General features: G+C 46.3%; 1 protein-coding gene across 1 annotated transcript in view; it reads left to right on the forward strand.

The window, feature by feature from the left end:
- The window catches only part of POLA1 (DNA polymerase alpha 1, catalytic subunit), a 1,864,208-nt gene that overhangs the window by 1,664,650 nt on the left and 179,321 nt on the right, over positions 1–20,237 (forward strand). Inside the window, exon 35 of the mRNA XM_078657805.1 lies at positions 1,845–1,961. Coding sequence (XP_078513931.1) covers positions 1,845–1,961 — 117 coding nt within the window. The remainder of the gene's footprint in view (positions 1–1,844; positions 1,962–20,237) is intronic.

Here is a 20,237-nt window from a genome sequence, read left to right on the forward strand (position 1 = left end):
AGGGACCAGCTCACAGGGCCCTCCAGGCAGGGAGGCAGTCCCCAGTGGCGGTCCTCCTGGTGCCCAGCAGCAGCAGCCCCCCTCAAGAAAGGATCCAGGATGAGAACAGTTTGTATGGGGTCACAGCCCCTTCTTATACCAAGAAATCCTTTGTCTACATGGGTGCAGGCAATGGGCGAACCAGATACAACTGGTTCCTGAGCACTTTGTTTTGCTCAGCCCCTCTGCCTATTCACTGGCCAGGCTAGGGACATTAAACGCACCACAGGGGGCGGAGCCAGCATTGTGTGGGGAAAGCCCAGCCCTATTCAGGTCCCAGGTGCACTCCTCCCCGGCCATCAAAATGCAGATCTCCCATTCACCACTGGGGCAGACCCATCCTGACTCCTGGAGCCTGGCACACCAGCCAGCTCCAGCCAATCACTAGCCAGACAGCCAATTTACCTTTTATACACAGACAGGCCAACTTCTAGAAATGGCACTTCCACACTAGACATAATCATGCCGCACACATCATCGTGCAGCATTTAATCACACGAGTCCGCACATACCAAACTCGCACTTGCACTCCCCACGCATCATGAACTACCAGGGACACATACATTCCCCATGCATTCCTATGGGAGGGCAGGCCAACCTTACCACACGCACGCACTTTACCCTGGGACACAGTGGTAAAGTGCGCAGAAGCCAAAAATCACTAACACCAAGTCACAATTAAACGCAAAAAAGTTTTAGGGGTGAACCTGCCAGAAGGGCCAAGTCCAACAGTGTCTGAACTCTGACGTGGCGCAAGGCCTCTTTCAGCAGTGGGGAGAGCCTTAGATCTGTTCGCCACAGAAGAGAACGCACAATGTCGTCAGTTCTGCGCTTTGGAATTTCCAAGGCGGCACTCGCTCTGAGACGCTTTTCGTTGCGAGTGGGCTCTCCTTCTACCTAGATCGCACACGCCAGTTCTGGGTGGATGACCAGCTCTTTGTTGGGTACGTGGGCGCTAAGAAGGGACGGGCAGTGCACAAGCGGACCATCTCTCGGTGGGTCGTATTGTGCATCAAGGTTTGCTACTCCTTGGCAGAGAAGTAGCCCCCGGTTGGGCTGTTTGCCCATTCTACTCGGGCCATGGCAGCTACTACTGCCCTGGGTCGGGGAGTCCCCTTGCAGGACATCGGCCAGGCAGCTACGTGGGCCTCGCTGCACACGTTTGCTAGACACTACTGCCTGGACAGCCAAGACCGGAGAGATGACTTTTTTGGCCATTCCGTTCTCCAGGTCTTTCTGGTGTGATCTTGGTTCGCAGACCCACCACCGGGGTTGGTATTGCTGGGGTATTTATTCTAAGGTAAGGAATTTAACTAACGTGTTTCTTTCAGATGCACAAGTTACTTACCTTCAGTAACGATATATCTGTAAGAAACATTAGTTAGTTAGATTCCTTACCGCCCCACCCATCCTCCCCGTTCTGCGAACCGATATCTAGGGTTAAGGTACATCCCTTTGAGGGCCCTAGTTTCATGGCACAAGTGTCTGTTTTTATCATAGCTCTGTGTTTCTGGCGCGGAAAAGCTGTTTATAAGAACTGACGTCCGCGAGCTAGGGCGGCGTCTAAGTACTCCGACGTCATCATGACGCCAACGACGGACGCGGAGCCGCCTACCGATGCGCAGGGTTACTGCTATGGGAAACTTTCCGGATCCAGCCTGACGCCTGGGGATATTCTAAGGTTAGGAATCTAACTAACTAATGTTTCTTACAGATATATCGTTACCGAAGGTAAGTAACTTGTGTATTTGTTTGGGTCTATTTTTTGCATGACAAGTTAACCCATAGGTAATTTCTTTTTCTAGGCTTGGTTAATATGCGAGGAACAAACTTGCCAGAACAGGACCCGTAGACTTCCTCTCAGCTTCTCACGGAACGGTCCAATCTGCCAGACTTGTATGAAGGCAACTCTGCGGGCTGAGGTTTGTGCATTTTTATACATGTAACATGAGCTGGATTACTGATTTTACTTTAGTACAGTGTATTAGAGTATGAATATTAACCAGTGGTTAATTATGAGTTATTTCTATTCTGATGTCTGTATACATTTTCATGTAGCACAGCTTAACAAAAAGATATCATCAGTGCGCTGTACAGAATACCTAAAGTTGAGCAAGATCTATTAGAGTGAACATAATAAACACTTGACAAATTGAACCAAAACCCAGCGAATAGATAACAATTCTTGGTGATATTAATGGAAAATAATAACACTGAATTCAGAACAAACAGGTTGTTTAAAAACAAAGGGAATTTAAGTATGGAGTGTGGAACAAAATGAGGCAGAAGCTAAAGTGTGAAATCCTAAAAAACCTATAGTTTTGACGAGAAGGATACTTTAAAATGCAGATTTCTCCTCCTTTTGAATCCCCTCCAGGTACCAGACAGGATCCAAAAGCGTTGCAATAGCTCTTCTGGTCCTACTGTGGTGCCACATTCTTTCTCAGCTTCAGATTCCACCCAGGATATGACGTCTCAGAGTCATGCAGGGTTTCATCTTGGCACATAGACGTTTGTTTCTTTTTTCCGTGCCATCCATAGCTGCTCTCCTTATACATTTTATCACTTAAAAAAGCATAAGGGCGGCCTTGTTAGGTTTATTTTACATGAAAATCGTCCCCCTTTAAAAGTTGCCATTCCGCTGGAAAACAGATGTCACTTTCTGAACTGCACAACTTCTGCTTTCTGTTTTGGACCGCAGCATGAATCGCAGTCCTAGTACAAATGCAATGTGCATGCAAATGAAATCACAGCATGCAAGACAAATATCTGTGTGGCCTAGACCACAGATTAGCACCAAGGTAGGCTGCAGAGTTCCTCTTCAATGGACCCATGACAAGTCCTGCTCCGGTTCTCCTTCAGAAGGAAAGTTCTTCAGTTGGGCCAAGTCCGGAGAGAGGAAGTCTGAGATTATGCAGACAAAGAAGAAAAGACTCTTCAGTTTCTCTTCGCCAATCACATCCTAGGGGTAGGTTGTCCAGTCCTCTGTTTTGACCCCCCAGTTCCTGCTTCGGTGTCGATCTCAGAGCCAGACTTCGTGGAAGTGATACTGGCATCGCAGTCAAACCAAGGATGTGCTTCCGGCCATTCCTGCCCTTGATACTGACACATGCCAATTGCAACCTTTACTCAGGTGATCAGCACTGGCCTTCCTCAGAAAGAATTTCCCTCTGGTTTACATTAGGGCCTAATGAGACTTCTGAAACCTCAACGGGCCAACTACTGCTGGGGACTGGTCGGTCGACCCTTCTTTAATGCCTCTTAATGCTAGTATGGAGGAGGCCAAACCACCTTCCAGTCTAGCCAGCTGCTATTCCATTGGCGCCTTCTTCAGCACCAATGCTGCAGAATTAAGACGCATTGCATTGCTTGCCTAATTTTCTGAAGACTAGGGCCATTTTAGTTAGATTCAAATGCAAGGCACAACAATTGTTGGAAGAAGTGTCTTATAGGCCTCTACCCCATGGTAATTACAGTGGCATACTTGCTGATATCTCAATATGAATCAGATTGTGTTTAGGTGCCTATATATCGCGCACCCGCAATCCACTGCTGATGATGTCACATATTACATCATTCATGACATGGTCAGTGACATCACTGATGACATCACTGATGACATCTCAAATGACATCACTGATGACATCTCAAATGACATCATGACACACCAATACCAGTTACTACATACGCACTCACTGATTCCTACGTCTACACACTCATTCACCCATACAATCACTCATACATACAGTCACTCATTATTACAACACTATCATATGCACTCATACACCTATGCAGACACTCACACACTGCCACTCATCCATGGAGTTACTCACACATCTAGTCAGTCCTGTAAAGAATCAATCACACTTAGATTTCCTCATCTATACAGTTAAACACAGAACACCATACTTCAGTGACATCACTGATGACATCTCAAATGACATCACTGATGACTTCACTGATGACATCACTGATGACATCTCAAATGACATCACTGATGACATCATGACACACCAATACCAGTTACTACATACGCACTCACTGATTCCTACGTCTACACACACATTCACTCATTCACCCATACAATCACTCATACATACAGTCACTCATTATTACAACACTATCATATGCACTCATACACCTATGCAGACACTCACACACTGCCACTCATCCATGGAGTTACTCACACACCTAGTCAGTCCTGTAAAGAATCAATCACACTTCGATTTCCTCATCTATACAGTTAAACACAGAACACCATACTTTTTCACACATATACCAACACATACTCTCTTATACAATCACTGATACAAGTACACATTGATATGCACAGAGTCACACACCTCCCAGCCAGCCACACACACTCAGTCTTTCATACATCCACTCATTCTTCAATATGTAAAACATATTTAAACTTTACAAAAACACAGACACTAGATGATGTCATCAGTGATGTCATCAGTGATGTCATTTGAGATGTCATCAGTGATGTCACTGACCATGTCATGAATGATGTAATATGTGACATCATCAGCAGTGGATTGCGGGTGCGCGATATATAGTTAGTGCAACTAACTATATATGGAATTTCATTGGTTTTATGTCAATAAAATGTCCAGCTAACTATATATGGTCTCTAACCTATGGTTTTTTCAGTGAATTTTCAAGGTTTTGTAAATGCAAATTCCTAACTATATATGGTCTATAACCTATGGTTTTTTCAGTGAATTTCATTGGTTTTTTCAAAGTTAATATCTATATCTGTAAAATATATTCTTTATTACGTGACGTATCACGTAGCCACGTGAGACGCCTCATGACGCGTCGCTTAACCGTGACGTATCGGCTCTGCAGCGCAAACAAAACCCGTAACGTAAGCGCGCCGGAGCACGCTTACAGATATATATATTTTTTTTAACCTTAATTAGACAAAATCCACACGTGCACATATCTTGAGGCCTTGCAAAGGCACATCAAACAAACAGTCCCTACAATTATTCAAAGTTTTCTTGATAATCTATTCCATTTTTTTTTTTTTTTACTGTTTCTCTTGTTACGCTTACCGGGACGCTACCCGGTACGCGAACCGGACGCTCCAAAAACACAAGATGGCGGACTCCCGTTACGCTGCCAGTTAGCTGCCCGGTTCGCGTACCGGGACGCGCCTCTATGGCGAAAAATCACAAAAAAAATGTTTTGCCCCGCGGGGCACTTTAATATCCCCCTCATCAATCCTAGGGGGTCAGGAGGGGTCTACCTTGCCCCCTTTCCTTCATTTCCCCCTTCGTTTTTCACCGCATCTTGTCTCTCGATCCTACCGAGAGACAAGATGGCGGCCGCTCCGGACTGTTTAGAATGTTGACAGACACCGGAGAGCCAATCAGCTTCGCTTCGCGAAGTTCCGTTACGCGTCAGGTACGCGAACCTGGGCGCTGCCCGGAGCGCGCTTACAGATATATATATTTTTTGAACGTTAATTTCTCAAAATCCACTGGAACACATATATTGAGACCTAGCAAAGGCACATCGGGCTACCAGTCCCTACAATTTTGCCAAGTTTCGTGGAAATCCATTCAGCCGTTCGAGCTAAAAGTGAGGCCAACCGCCCTATGGAAAATTGCATGGGAAAAACGCGTTTTGGGACCCCCCCTTGACGAAACCCCCCCCCCCCCCCAAACTTTCAGGGGCTGCTCAGAAACAAAATGTTCCATTTTCCTGAAAATTTCAGCCAATTCCGTCCTCAAACGCCAAAGTTATTAGACATAGAATTTTCAAAAATCCCATAGAGAAAAAAACCTAACTATATATACCTACTGGCGACCGCCAGTAGGTAATATATATATATATATATATATATATATTGACTGAAAAAACCATAGGTTTCAGGCCTTATATAGTTAGGAATTAGCATTTAAAAAACCTTTGAAATTCACTGAAAAAACCGTAGGTGTCAGGCCTTATATAGTTAGGAATTAGCATTTAAAAAACCTTTAAAATTCACTCAAAAAACTATAAGTTTTAGGGGTGTTATAGTTAGCTGGACATTTCACTCATACAAAACCATTGAAATTGCTCCTATATAGTTAGTTGTACTAACTATATTTCGCGCACCCGCAATCCACTGCTGATGATGTCACATATTACATCATTCATGACATGGTCAGTGACATCACTGATGACATCTCAAATGACATCACTGATGACATCTCAAATGACATCACTGATGACATCATCCAGTGAATGTGGTTTGCTTCGTTATTTAAATATGCATTATATATATAGCAATTTGCATTGAAGAATGAGTAGATATATAAAAATAAATATTTGGATGGAGGATTTAGTAGCAGTGTAATTGACTGTTTACTTGACCAATTTATAGTGTCTCACTAAATATAGTGGATAGTGATTAAACTGTTTGAATATCTGTATCACTTTGTCAGTTGTTGTGTAAACTGGTTCTCCAGTTGGTTACTAGCTATGTGAAAGTCTGTATTAGTTATTGATTAGTTAACTGAGTATTTGTATGGGAGAGTGAATGTGTGTGTGGTTCGGTGGGGGGTGTGTGACTGCCCAAAGATGTGTGAATAGTTGATTCACTAGATATATGAAGTTAAAACTACATGTTCTAACAGTTGTTTGGGTGAGTGAATATCTTTATGGGTGTGGTGATGAGCAAATATATTTCTCAATGGTACATGTCCAACAAACTAGAAAAATAAAAGGCAGTGTATGTGTCAGTTGTTGTATATTAATAAGTATACATAAGACTCAATGATTGTGTGAGTGACTGTATGGATAACTTTATACTTGTAATAATAATTTTATAATTCACTAAGTATGACTTACTATCTAAATGAATAGATGAAGTTGTGTTTGTATAAGTGTGTAGCTAAGTAAATATGTAAGTATGATCCATTGTTTGCATAAGTGAGTAGGATGACTTCATATGTGAATAGGATGTGTGCTGGTGTGTAATGTCGATTTAGGTGTATAAGTATTTTGATAGTGTTCTATTGTTCATTGACAGCATGTATGAGTGAATCGACAGGTAAGTGATTAGATGTGTGTATACATCTAAAATCAATGAGTGGGTTTTTAGATACTTGTATTGCTGTAACAATGGATTCAAATATGATACTCTTTATTTTATAAAGAGTGATAAAAGATTTTACTAGTGTATGAAAAGGTGTATGTGATTGTCACGTGGATTATGTCATCAGTGATGTCATTTGAGATGTCATCAGTGATGTCACTGACCATGTCATGAATGATGTAATATGTGACATCATCAGCACAACTAACTATATAGGAGCAATTTCAATGGTTTTGTATGAGTGAAATGTCCAGCTAACTATAACACCCCTAAAACTTATAGTTTTGTGAGTGAATTTTAAAAGTTTTTTAAATGCTAATTCCTAACTATATAAGGCCTGAAACCTATGTTTTTTTCAGTGAATTTGCAAGGTTTTTAAAATGCTAATTCCTAACTATATAAGGCCTGAAACCTATGTTTTTTCAGTGAATTTCAAAGGTTTTTTTAATGCTAATTCCTAACTATATAAGACCTGAAAGCCCACCAGCAATCTCCAGTATGCGCCAGGGGACTGCATTGCAGAGAGGTGTAATGAAGCCACGCCCCTTTTTACACCTCTCTGCAACGCAGCCCCCGTGCATGTTTGAAGAGGGGGAACTAATTCCCCTTGCATACTGGGGGCCAACTAGCCCACCTTGAACCTCCAGTATGCGCCAGGGGGCTGCATTGCAAAGGTGTAATGAGGCCACACCCTTTTTTACACCTCTCTGCAACGCAGCCCCCGTGCATGTTTGAAGAGGGGGAACTAATTCCCCTTGCATACGGGGGGTCCCTGGGGGCCAACTAGCCCACCTGGAACCTCCAGTATGCGCCAGGGGGCTGCATTGCACAGAGGTGTAATGAGGCTTGCCTCTTTTTACACCTCTCTGCAACGCAGGCCACTGGCGCGTTTGCAGAGGGGGGACTAATTCCCCTTGCATACTGGGGGTCCTTGGGTCATATCTGCCCAAACGCCAAAATTCCGAACAATTGAAAATGACTTTTCTTGAGAAACATTTGGATTTGGATTATCATGTTCCATACTTTGGAATTTTTGAAAGACTGACTTTGATGATGCTATAAATTACTCAAGTCTGCCCGAATTGTGTGGGTAAAATTGATACCTAGTCACTTTGAACAAGAATGTACTTACGTCCCGTCTAACATTTGGAAGAAATATCTAGTTATATGACAACAGGATACCGACATAACTTGAAGGAAATAAGAACGCCCTGAAGAAGTTCTGTTGTACAGAACGAAACGCGTCAGCTGGCTGTGGTACATAAACTTAAGGAAAATAAAAGCATTTGAATATACACCAAGATTCAGCGCTTCAATAAGGACTCTAAGTGATATGATTTGATTGGACTTATTGTGCAAGTGGTGCTGTGCCAAACTTTGGAATATTCTCCACTACTCTCTACTACTTACTCTCTACTACTCCACTACTCTCTAATACTCACTCTCTACTACTCATTCTCTACCACTCTACTACTCTCTCTCTACTACTCTCTCTCTACTACTCACTATCTACTACTCACTATCTACTACTCTCTACTACTCACTCTCTACTACTCTCTACTACTCACTCTCTACTACTCTCTACTCCTCACTCTCTACTACTCTCTCTCTCTCTCTACTACTCACTCTTTACTACTCACTATCTACTACTCACTATCTACTACTCTCTACTACTCACTCTCTACTACTCACTCTCTACTACTCACTCTCTACTACTCTCTCTACTACTCTCTCTACTACTCTCTACTACTCACTACTACTCACTCTCTACCACTCACTCTACTACTCACTCTACTACTCACTCTCTACTACTCTCTACTATTCTCTCTGCTACTCACTCTCTACTACTCACTCTTAACTACTCTCTACTACGCACTTTCTCCTGCTCTCTACTACTCACTCTACTACTTACTCTCTACTACTCACTCTCTACTACTCACTCTCTGCTACTCTACTGCTCTCTACTACTCTCTACTACTCACTCTACTCTATTACTCACTCTCTTCTCTCTACCTCTACCTCTCTCTACTTCTCTCTCTACTAGTCTCTACCTCTACCTCTCTACCTCTACACCTCTACCTCTCTACATCTCTACCTCTCTACATGCACACATATACACATGTATATATGCATATATATGCATATGCATTTATGTATGTGTATATATATATATATACATACATATATAAACATATAATCTGCATATCTATATAAATACAAATATAAATGCATGCATACATATACATATACATATACGCATACATATGCATGTTATTTACATGAAAGTTTTAAAAACACTAATAAAAGCAAAGCTAAAAAGCCACCTCATTACAAACAGAATAGCTTTAACTTAAACGAGGGCGAGATCTATTGCATTTTCAATGCTTGTTTACTTTGGTTCCATCAAGAAGGCATTCAGATGTGTCACACATTTGCCATAAATTCTGAATGTTAGCACTCTAATCATACTTTATATGGCAAAATAAACCCCCTCATTTTGTTCCTTTTTAAATTAAATGTTCTCATATTTACCACTTCATTCCAATCAAGATGGCTTCTGGTGTGCCATACTTTTGTCATAAGTAAGACTGTTAGCGCTCTAGTTGTTCTTTAGAACACTCTGGGACATTCTGTCATTGGGCTATACTTGGGCTACATCTGGGTGATATTTGGGCTACATTTGGGCTCTTGTCTCTGGTGGCCATCTTGGGAGACTGCATGTCAGAATTTTTTAATGAAATAGAAGAGGATTTGGGAAGTCACTCAAAATGTGCCCTAATTTTTCTTTCTGCAGCACTAATCATACTTTCTATGGCAAAATATACCCCCTCATTCTGTTCCTTTTATAAATTAAATGTTTTAAGAGTTACCACTTTATTCCAATCAAGATGGCTTCAGGTGTGCCATACCTTTGTAATAAGTAGGACTGTTAGCGCTCTAGTTGTTCTTTAGAACACTCTAGGAGGCTGCAGTAGAACACAAAGGAATCAACTGACAGTCTATGTCCTTGTTGGATGTACATGTTTTACTGAGAATGTCAGACTTCATGCTCACATGACTGAGAAAGATAATGTGAATTTACAGAAAATATGCTTTCAGTTTAGCCTATAGATCCCCTTCCAAACCACTGTGGGAAAAGCATGAGATAATAGTTTTCTTTCAAACATGATTCATGATATCCCAGCAGAAGGCTTTTTCACATGGTAAAATCACCTTAGAACATACCACAATTCCTAAAATGAGTATGGTACCATCAACAAATGATTTATAATGTAACTAAAGTCCTAAAACCCTCTATTAACTACAATGCTTTTTAATGAGGTGCTATCATGTATATTGGTCCCAAGATGGCTGCCAACACTTCTTGGATGAAGTGCTGACAGCCAATCAGATCTCACGATGAGATGTGTGGTTAGGCTCCGCCCAGATATATATGTGTTTTTGAAGTTAATTTACATAAAAACCACTGGAGCAATTTTCACCAAATATAGCAAAGGCACTTCTGCGTACCAGTCCCTACAATTTTGCCAAGTTAGGTGTAATTCCGTTCAGCGGTTCGGGCTGTAGCCTTGTCAGAACGTCCTATGGAAATTAACATGGGGAAAACACGTTTTGGGACCCCCCTTTTTTCTCAGCCCCCACTTCACGAATCCCCCCGAAACTTTCAGGGAAGGAGCGCAGCGAAGCTGGCCCAAATTTTGGAAAATTACACGCAAATTCCTCAACCGGCGCCAAAGTTATTCCCAATAGAATGTTGCGGATTTCCTATGGTAGCTAGGTCCTAACTATATATACCTACTGGCTATCGCCAGATGGATGGATGGATGGATGTACGTATGTATGTGTGTATATATATATATATATATATATATATATATATATATATATATATATATATATATATATATATATATATATATATATATATATATATATATATATATATATATACATACAGTATGTAGACGTCCAAAAAGCCAGCAGCTGGAAAAGTAGACGAAGCAAGACCCATAGATAGTGCAAGATTATCTTTATTCAGAGACCCAACACCAGTCCGCCATGACGCGTTTCGGCTTCACCAAGCCTTGATCACATGACACTGTCATGGGGGCTGATCACCCGTTTTTAAAGTGCACACTGTTAATTAGCATAATGGAACTGAAAAAGTTACTGTTACAATCATTGACGCGTATTGCATAAGGTAAGAATTTAACCCCATCCTAACAACCTGAACCAAAAATCAACACAAAATGTTTATGTGGAAGTAATCAGTTCTAGTTAGTTTTACCACATATATTGCACACTGTGGTATATGCGAGGCAATTACGAATAATATTAAAACATTTATGTAAATAAACTGCTTTAAAACAATAAATATTCCCATTCATTGCCCCAACTACTGTAGTGTGTATATATTTCTACCGTATGCTTACATATCAGCAACAGAGGAAAAGTATATAAAAAACCACATTTCGATGCCAGAACATGTATAAACAATATAATACATATTATTTAAAAACTGGCTAGACTTCCAGCCCAAGTGGGCATAAAGTGCAATAGATAAGTTACGTCTGTGTGCAACATTGCAATGTAAACCAATAGGATATCTGAAAGAGACACGTTAATGATAGACTCCGTACCTTAGAATAACCCCAGGCATCAGACTGGATCCGGAAAGTTTTGCTTAGCAGTACCCCTGCACGTCAGTAGATGGCGTCCTGCGGCTCTGCGCCCGTCGTAAAGGCTGAGATAACGTCACAGAGACTACTTAGGCGCCACCCATGCACGCTGACGTCAGTTCTTTATTTTTCCGCTACAGCAAGCGCAGATCCGGATTGAGCACGTACCTTAGTCATGTTTTGACTGCTATTTTGAGACTTTTGTCTTCCCCCTTTTTTCTCAGGGTGCAGGTAGGGATGCCTGGCTTTAAGTCTTGTGGGGCCTGTCACCGTAATATGTCAGTGTCGGACCCCCACGATGTTTGCCTCTACTGCCTGGAGACCAATCATGACTCCCGGGACTGTCGAGCCATGGCCCCCAAGTTTTGCAGGATCGCTCCTCGGGCTCCAAGTCTTCGCCTTCGGATTCCGGTAAGCGACGCCATAAAAAGTCTAAGAAACATGTTCGTTCTCCGACGTCCCCCTGTTGCTCCTAGGAGGCGGACGGGGGAGGACAGGGGCTTCGCCCCTCCGGCTCCTCTGGAGCCTGGGAGTCCTCTGGCCTGCCTGCCATACCCGGGTCCGTCGGTGACTCCCAAACAGATGCAAGAGTTCCTTGCTGCCATGGACCGCCTTGTTAGGCCTTGGGCTCCCGCCTTCGGGCCCCGCGGTCCTATGTCCAAATCCTGTTGGCCCTTGGGTTCCAGCCCCGGCGCCACAGGATCCTATGCTGCTGGCTCCGGTGCCACGAGGTGCACATTGCCGGCTCCGGTGCCACCCTTGGCTCCACCCTCAGCACCACACTTGGTGCCGTTTATCTCATTGTTTATATCCCTTGTTCCAGGACCATTTTGTTCCGACCTGGGATCTGCATTGGGAAGCGGTGACGTTCCTGACGCCGTTCGTCGCTTCTCCGGCTCTGCCGCCGCGATCGGCCCCCTCTACACCAGAAGCGGACGAAGACTAGGAAGGGTCTGAGGACGCGCTTGCTCGGCAATGAGTTTCCCAACAGGATTGGGTGGACTACTTGGAGGATGCAGGCGACCTCTGTCTCCGATGACCCGGGGTTCGCCTCTCCCCCGCCTACGATAGAGGAGGGTGCCTCCTACATGATGTTGCTCCGTCGGGTGGCTGAGGCCCTCAACCTTGTCCTCCCCACAGTGACCCTCAAGACCAATCTCCTCACCGAGGTGCTCCAGACGGCGTCTACTTCGTCAGAGCAGTTGCTTCCCTTCAATGACGACCTTACAGAGGTCCTTTTGGGCACTTGGTCGAGGCCAGCCACGGGGCCCCGGCGGATAAAAACGTCACCAGACTCCACCGACCGGTGCCTGGCGACCCCACTTTCTTGACCGCTCACCCTACGCCTGAAAACCTGGTCATTCACGCCTCGACGTTGCAGAGTGCCTTTCCCAGGGCCCGCCGGATTAGGACTCTAAAAAACTGGACTAGTTTGGAAAGCTGTTGTTCTCTTCGGCCAGCTTGGAGCTGCGGTCAGTGAACACCGCTTGCTTGTTGGGCAGCTACTCCCATGCGGTGTGGAATGCCGTTGCTCAGGTGTTGTCTCAGTGTCCTGAGGAGCTGCAGGCTGTCCTTTCGCAGGTGATTGCTGAAGGTAAGGATGCGGCGAAGTTCGCCATTCGATGTGGGTTGTACACCGTCGACTCATTGGGCAGGGCGATTTCTACGACTGTGGCGTTGTGGTGCTACGCCTGGTTGCAATCAACTGGATTCTCAGCCGTTGTCCAGAGCTCACTCATGGACATGCCTTTGATGGCACCCGCCTGTTTGGCGACCGGGCTGACAGGGCACTGGAGCGCTTTAAGGATTCGTGGGCTACGGCCAAGTCCTTGGGTCTTTCTGCTAAGAACCCGGTCACTCCTGGTTTTCGTTCCTTTTGTGGCCAAGGTAGAGGCACGCCCCTCCAACAGGCCTGCACAGAACCAGCCTCAGCGCGGCCGTGGTCGCGGTTTCCGCAGGGGCGGGGAACCAGCTTGCGGGTCTGTCCACCTCAACCCCCGCAGCTTCCACCTCCAACCCTTCCTAATCTGCGCTTGGGGAGCACCCCACACCGGTAGGTGGCAGGATCCGCCACCACCTCCCCCACTGGTGCGAGATTACAACGGCCAAGTGGGTGCTGAAGATAATCTGCCACGGTTACTCCCTTCCCTTTCAGTCCCCCCTCCAGCCATGCCACCTCGGTGCCACAGGATGTTCGGGGATTATTCGGTTCTTCTCCGACAGGAAGTTACGGCCCTCCTTGCCAAGGGGGCCATTGAGTGCGCTCCTGGGCCAGAAGTAGGGAGTGGTTGTTGTTCCCACTACTTTCTGGTCCCCAAGAAGGACAAAGGGGGTCTGCATCCTATCTTGGACCTCGGGGACGTCAATCGCTTCCTCCGGAAGAAGAAGTTCAAGATGCTGACTCTGGCTCAGGTCCTGACTGCCCTGGACCCTGGAGACTGGATGGTAGCGTTGGACTTGTAGGATGCATATTTTCACATCCCTGTCCTGCCGGCCCACCGGCGTTACCTGCGGTTCACGGTAGGCGAGGAGCATTTTCAGTTTACCGTGCTCCCCTTCAGCCTTACAAGCGCCCCTCGGGTGTTCACGAAAGTGATGGCGGTGGTCGCAGCTCATCTGCGCAGGTCAGGGGTGTCAGTCTTCCCCTACCTCGAGGACTGGTTGTTGAAGGCGGGCTCGCCCCATGCATACGTCACCCACCTTCAGACTTTGGCCGATCTACATTTGCTGGAGTACTCCATCAACGTGCCAAAGTCTCACCTGAGTCCCTCTCAGAAGCTCCCCTTAATCGGAGTAGTTCTGGATTAGACGCAGTTTCAGGTGTATCCTCCCGAGCAGCGAGTCCGGGATATTTAGGCTATGATTCCGATCTTTCAGCCTCTATCCCGGGTTTCAGTCAGGATGACCCTCCGGCTCCTGGGCCTGATGGCCTCCTGCATCCTGCTAGTGCAACATGCCAGATGGCATATGCGGGCTCTGCAGTGGGACCTGAAGCTCCAGTGGCGCAGCATCAGGGCAACCTGCCCGATCATGTCCAGATCTCGGAGGGCACTGCACGACGCTTGCAGTGGTGGCTCTCGAATCACGATTGGGTCAATGGCAGATCCCTCTCCCTTCCCCAACGGGAGCACACAGTAGTGACGGATGCGTCCCTCCTGGGATGGGGAGGCCGCTTGGGAGAGGCGGAGATCAGAGGCCTCTGGTCTCCGGCGGAGTCCAGGCTCCATATCAACCTTCTGAAGCTGCGGGCGATCTGACTTGCACTGACGGCATTCCTTCCCTCTGTGTGGAGAGATGTGGTGCAGGTGTTCACGTACAACACCACCACATGCCCGCCCTGTTTGTTTGTCAGGAGGCTCTGCGCCTCTGGACATGGCTGGAACATCATGGCATTACCTTGGTGGTTCAACACCTGGCTGGTTCTCTGAACGCCTGGGCGGACGAACTCAGCTGCCTGTGCATTATGGATCACGAACGGCGTCTGAACTCGGATGTGGTGCAAGGTCTCTTTCTGCAGTGGGGAGAGCCTTGGTTAGATCTATTCGCAACCGAAGAGAATGCACAATGTCATCAGCTCTGCACGTTGGAATTTCCAAGGCGGCACTCGCTCAGAGACACTTCATCTCGAGTGGAGTTACGATCTACTGTACGCTTTTCCGCCTTTACCACTTCTGCCCAGGGTGCTGAAGATCAGGCGCGATCTGGCCCAAGTCATTCTTGTGGCTCCGGACTGGGCTCGAAGAGTATGGTATCCCGAGCTACTCAGTATGAGCATCGATCCCCCGATCCATCTGCCTCGACAGGAGGATCTTCTTTCACAGCAGCAGGGGACGGTCCTTCACCCGAACCTGTCCAGCCTCCACCTCCATGAGTGGAGATTGAGCGGCGACAGTTGACGGCTTTTGACCTTCCTCCTGAAGTCTGTGATGTGATTCTGGCAGCCAGGCGTCCCTCCACAAAAACGGTATATGCCTGCCGATGGAACAAATTTGTGGCAAAAGCTGTGGAGCACCTTTCTGCCCCTCTTTCTGAGGTTCTTCTGTTTCTTCTGTCTTTGGCCCATCAGGGCTCTGCTCTGGGCACTATCAAAGAACATCTTTCTGCCATCTCCGCCTTTTTGAGGCTTCCTGATCAGCCTTCTCTTTTCAAGTCCCCGGTTTTTAACCATTTGCTCAAAGGCATTACACACACGTTATCTCCCGTGCCTTTCATAATGCCTCAGTGGGTCTTAAATCTTGTCTTGACTTACCTGATTTGCGCTCCCTTTGAGCCTCATCATACCTGTCCTTTACGTTTTCTCACTGCTTTCCTGGTAGCTACCACCTCTGCCAGAAGAGTGAGTGAGCTCCAGGCTCTTTTCTTCCAAATCTCCTTTCCTTTCAGTTCATCCGGACAAGGTGGTTCTTAGCACCCATACTTCTTTCATGCCAAAGGTTGTCGCGCCCTTTCACATCTGGCATGTAGGAGAGTAGGGTCTGCTTCCTATGGTCACCCCCACTTTTTGCTGTGATTTTCTGGTTTTTCGACTTTAGTGGGGCTGTGGGCCTGCTAATCAGACCCACAGCCCAGCTGTTCTCTCACTAAATTGATACCATGTACTTTAGGTACATACCTGATTGGGTATTGGGTCACCTTTGTGAGCCCCTGTATAGTGTACCATAGGTACCCAGGGCATAGGTGCATCCAAGGCCTACCAGGGGCTGCAGCATGTATTATGCCACCCCTGGCTGGCCATCCAAACTGACGCCACATACTGATCACTCAGCTTGGGTAAGGTGGTGTAATCACCCCTTACTTAGAGATAGTATATCTATATCTTCCTTATATATAGACACATAGTAACCTATAAGTCACTCCTATGGCAGGCCTCAACAATCCTGGAGGCAGAGTGCTTGGGTTTATGTGATAGGGTGCCCTCGCATGAGCGGATCCCCTCTGCAGCTTTCGTAACCATATCCTTATAGCTGTTCTATGATATAGCCATACCATATACTCTTAAGGGCATTATAATCCTTGGTTAATGCTAACTTTGGTTTAGCTTTATCAAAAGATGTCGTGTAAGGTGTCAAACACTTTGGAATACTACCCCTCGCCAATTCTGCCGGCTATGGTAGCATTCCACCCTTCTAGAGGGAACAGACATATATGTTATTGCTTTGCCCGTTTAAAGTTAAACAGAGCCTCCGCATCACAAAATGGATGTTGCTGCCACAGACACGAGTCTGACCTCCTGCTGCTGGGGGAAACTCCTGTAAGAGAGGTCTGGACAATAGGTTTCCTGTCGAGGGAGGTACTGGCACCTCCCCAGACAGCTTGTAGTGTATTGGGTCAGGGTGGGTTGAATGGAAAGATGCTTTTCCAGACACTGCCTGGGGCACACAAGCTGCTCCATGCATAGCCCGGTTCAAACCGGTTGCTGGGACACTCCAGTCCCGCTCTGGCACGAAACTGGACAAAGGGAAAGGGGTGTAACCACCCCCTTCCCAGGTCCACCCATAGGAGGGACCTAGCAGGTAATCCAGTCCATTTTCTTAGTATAAACACATGTACTGTGTCCCCAGCACTTTAGATTATCCTGGAACGAAACTCTGAACCGAAACTCTTGGACCTTCGACGGTCTATTCCGACTAGAAGACTGAAGACATCTCCCTTGTGGTCAAGGAGTGACCACCCTGTGCGAACAGGCACCACCAGTAACTTGCCGTTCTGCTTTTTCGAAGCTCCCGACGGAACCCCAAGACTCAGCGACCCAGAAACTGGACTCTCAGACTTCTCTGACTCCGACCCACATCCACAGCAAAGCTGAGAGCCGTGGCGGACACGAGAGACGTGGGACTGGACATCCTGCATTTTGCTAACTCCATCGACTCCTGAGGTAACTTGCAGTTGTGCATTGGGGTACGAGAAGCCCCTGACCTGAGCGCCATTTACACTGAAGCTCAGCCCTCCACACTCCACGAGTGCCGCGTGGGGCCCGCTCTTGCATTTCAGCTCAACGCGTCTTCCCGGTTGCTAGCCCGCTGGCTAGTGAGCCCCCTGAAGACAAACCTTTGAAACCAAACTGCTTTCCTGGTTGCTCCAGGCTTGCTCCAGCTTCCCTGCAAAGGAGAAGCTCCTCAGACCTTGCTGGTCTGACCAGAAGCCAATCTTCACTTCCTGCGTGGATTGCGTTTGCCAAGGCTTGTTGGGTCCAATCCGGATACCGACACCGCAGTCAACTAGATCCTTCGTGGAACAACTCGAATCCAGCTCCTGGTCGTTGTCGACACCTCCTGGACCTCGTGGCTGCAGAGACAAGCTTCACCTCTTCACCTGAGATCATCGCGACATCGCCTGGTTCCTTCCTGGTCACTGGCTAGTGACCCAGACTCTGTCCCCTCTGCTTTCAGGTTCTTCGATTCACCCTTGGATCCACCCGGACACTCTTCCTCTGGCCGCCTGCAGCAATTCTTTTGCAGATCTCCATTGAAAGCATCGACAAAACCAGACACCAAAAGGCACCTATGCACCCGGCTTCCCTGGGTGAGATAACATAAGTACTCCGGTGCTCCCTTGGGTCTTGACTCTCGAAGTGTCCTAGTCTAAAGGGGTTTTGTCGTAGTCCATCCGGAAGTGCCCTAAAACAGTAACTTTGTAACTTCTTCGTTCTCCATTATAAGTCAATGGTAACTCGCGACTGTGTTTAGACACTGCACGCGTCTCCCGTGGTTCTCCTACTTCCTAACCTTTGGTTGTTTAGTGTAGCCCCAGCGATGCCCTAGGTCTATTCACTATTTCTGAAGTGGTTCTTGTACCACTTACTTAGTATATGGTATGTGAGGCCCCTAGGGCATAACTGTATTTGTGCAACTTATCGTATGCTAATTGAGTAACTTGTGATGTACTTTGATCTCTGACCTCATAAAGAGTGCAGAGGGGTTGTGTTAGAAATAAATACATAGATATTTGATATATACCTTGTGTGGTGTCCTTTCATTTGGTATTCAAGGAATTATAATTGGTAAAACAGCTTGCTTTACATGCTCTCTGAAGTCTTAGCCTATGACTGCTGGTCCATGCTACCACTAGGATAGCTTGTCTATAAGGTTGACTTTACAACCACCATCAATAAGGGTCGTTTAGACTGGTGCAAGGTGCCCACTAGAATAGTGGACATCATATGCCAGGCTAACTTCTCACATGGCAGACCATCACTTTGCCCACCTTCTTTCTGCCTCTGCATCCTTCCAGGGAAGAGGAGAGGCTCCACCATCTGGACCCAAAACGTGCGCTCACATTCAATCTGCAGCGTACACAACAGTTCCAGGTGGATGATCAGCTCTTTGTTGGCCAAAAAAGGTCGGGTTGTGCACAAACGGACCATTTCCCGGTGGGTCGTACTGTGTATCAAAGTATGTTACTCCTTGGCAAAGAGGGAGCCTCCTGTGGGGCTGCGTGCCCATTCGACCAGGGCAACTGCAGCCACTACTGCCTTGGGATGCGGCGTTCCCTTGCAGGACATTTGTTAGGCAGCTACGTGGGCCTCGCTGCACATGTTTATCAAGCACTACTGCCTTGACAGTCAAGTCCGGAGAGACGGCTTCTTTGGCCTTTCTGTTCTCCGTGACTGGCTGGTGTAATTTTGTATGCAGACCCACCACCGGGGTTGGTTTTGCTGGGGATCTATTCTAAGGTAAGGAATCTATCACTAACGTGTCGCTTTCAGATGCACAAGTTACTACTTGTGTAACAATATATCTGTAAGAGACATTAGTTAGTGATAGATTCCTTACCGCCCCACCCATCCCGCCGGTTCTGCGACCTGATTGCTATGGATAAGGTCATCCCTTTTTAGGGCCCTAGTTTTATGGTCAGTATTTTGCATGGCTCTGCGTTCTTGGCGCGGAAAGCCGTGTACAGAACTGACGTCAGCACGCATGGGTGGCGCCTAAGTAGTCTCCGTGACGTCATCTCAGCGCTTCCGACGCCAGCGACGGGCACGGAGCCGCAGGACTCCACCTACTGACACACAGTGGTACTAATGCCGAACACTTTGCATCTGAAGCCTAGGGGTAGTTCTAAGGTAAGGAATCTATCACTAACTAATGTTTCTTACAGATATATCATTACGGAAGGTAAGTAACTTATTCATCTTGGTAAGAAGGCCAAACCCAGTAGGAAGCGGCTGTGATAAGATCATTTTCAGTAGTGTTGACCTATACCACCCTTCACCCAGCCTTTCCCCTAAGATGGTTGGATTTTCAAAGACAGTTGTTGCAGCAATTGAAATTAGCTGAAAAAGATTTGCTTTGGTAGTCTGGGGTGAGAACCCATCTTGAATGATTTAGAATTTCCTGCATACGTTTGGTTGGGCAGTGGTGTACCTTTAAAGTTGACATTTGCAGGTTATGATGGAGATAGAAACGTTTTTTGGACTGAGAAAGTTG

The sequence above is a fragment of the Lissotriton helveticus genome, chromosome 8 (genome assembly GCF_964261635.1).
Source record: "Lissotriton helveticus chromosome 8, aLisHel1.1, whole genome shotgun sequence".
In the NCBI taxonomy this organism is placed as follows: Eukaryota; Metazoa; Chordata; class Amphibia; order Caudata; family Salamandridae; genus Lissotriton; species Lissotriton helveticus.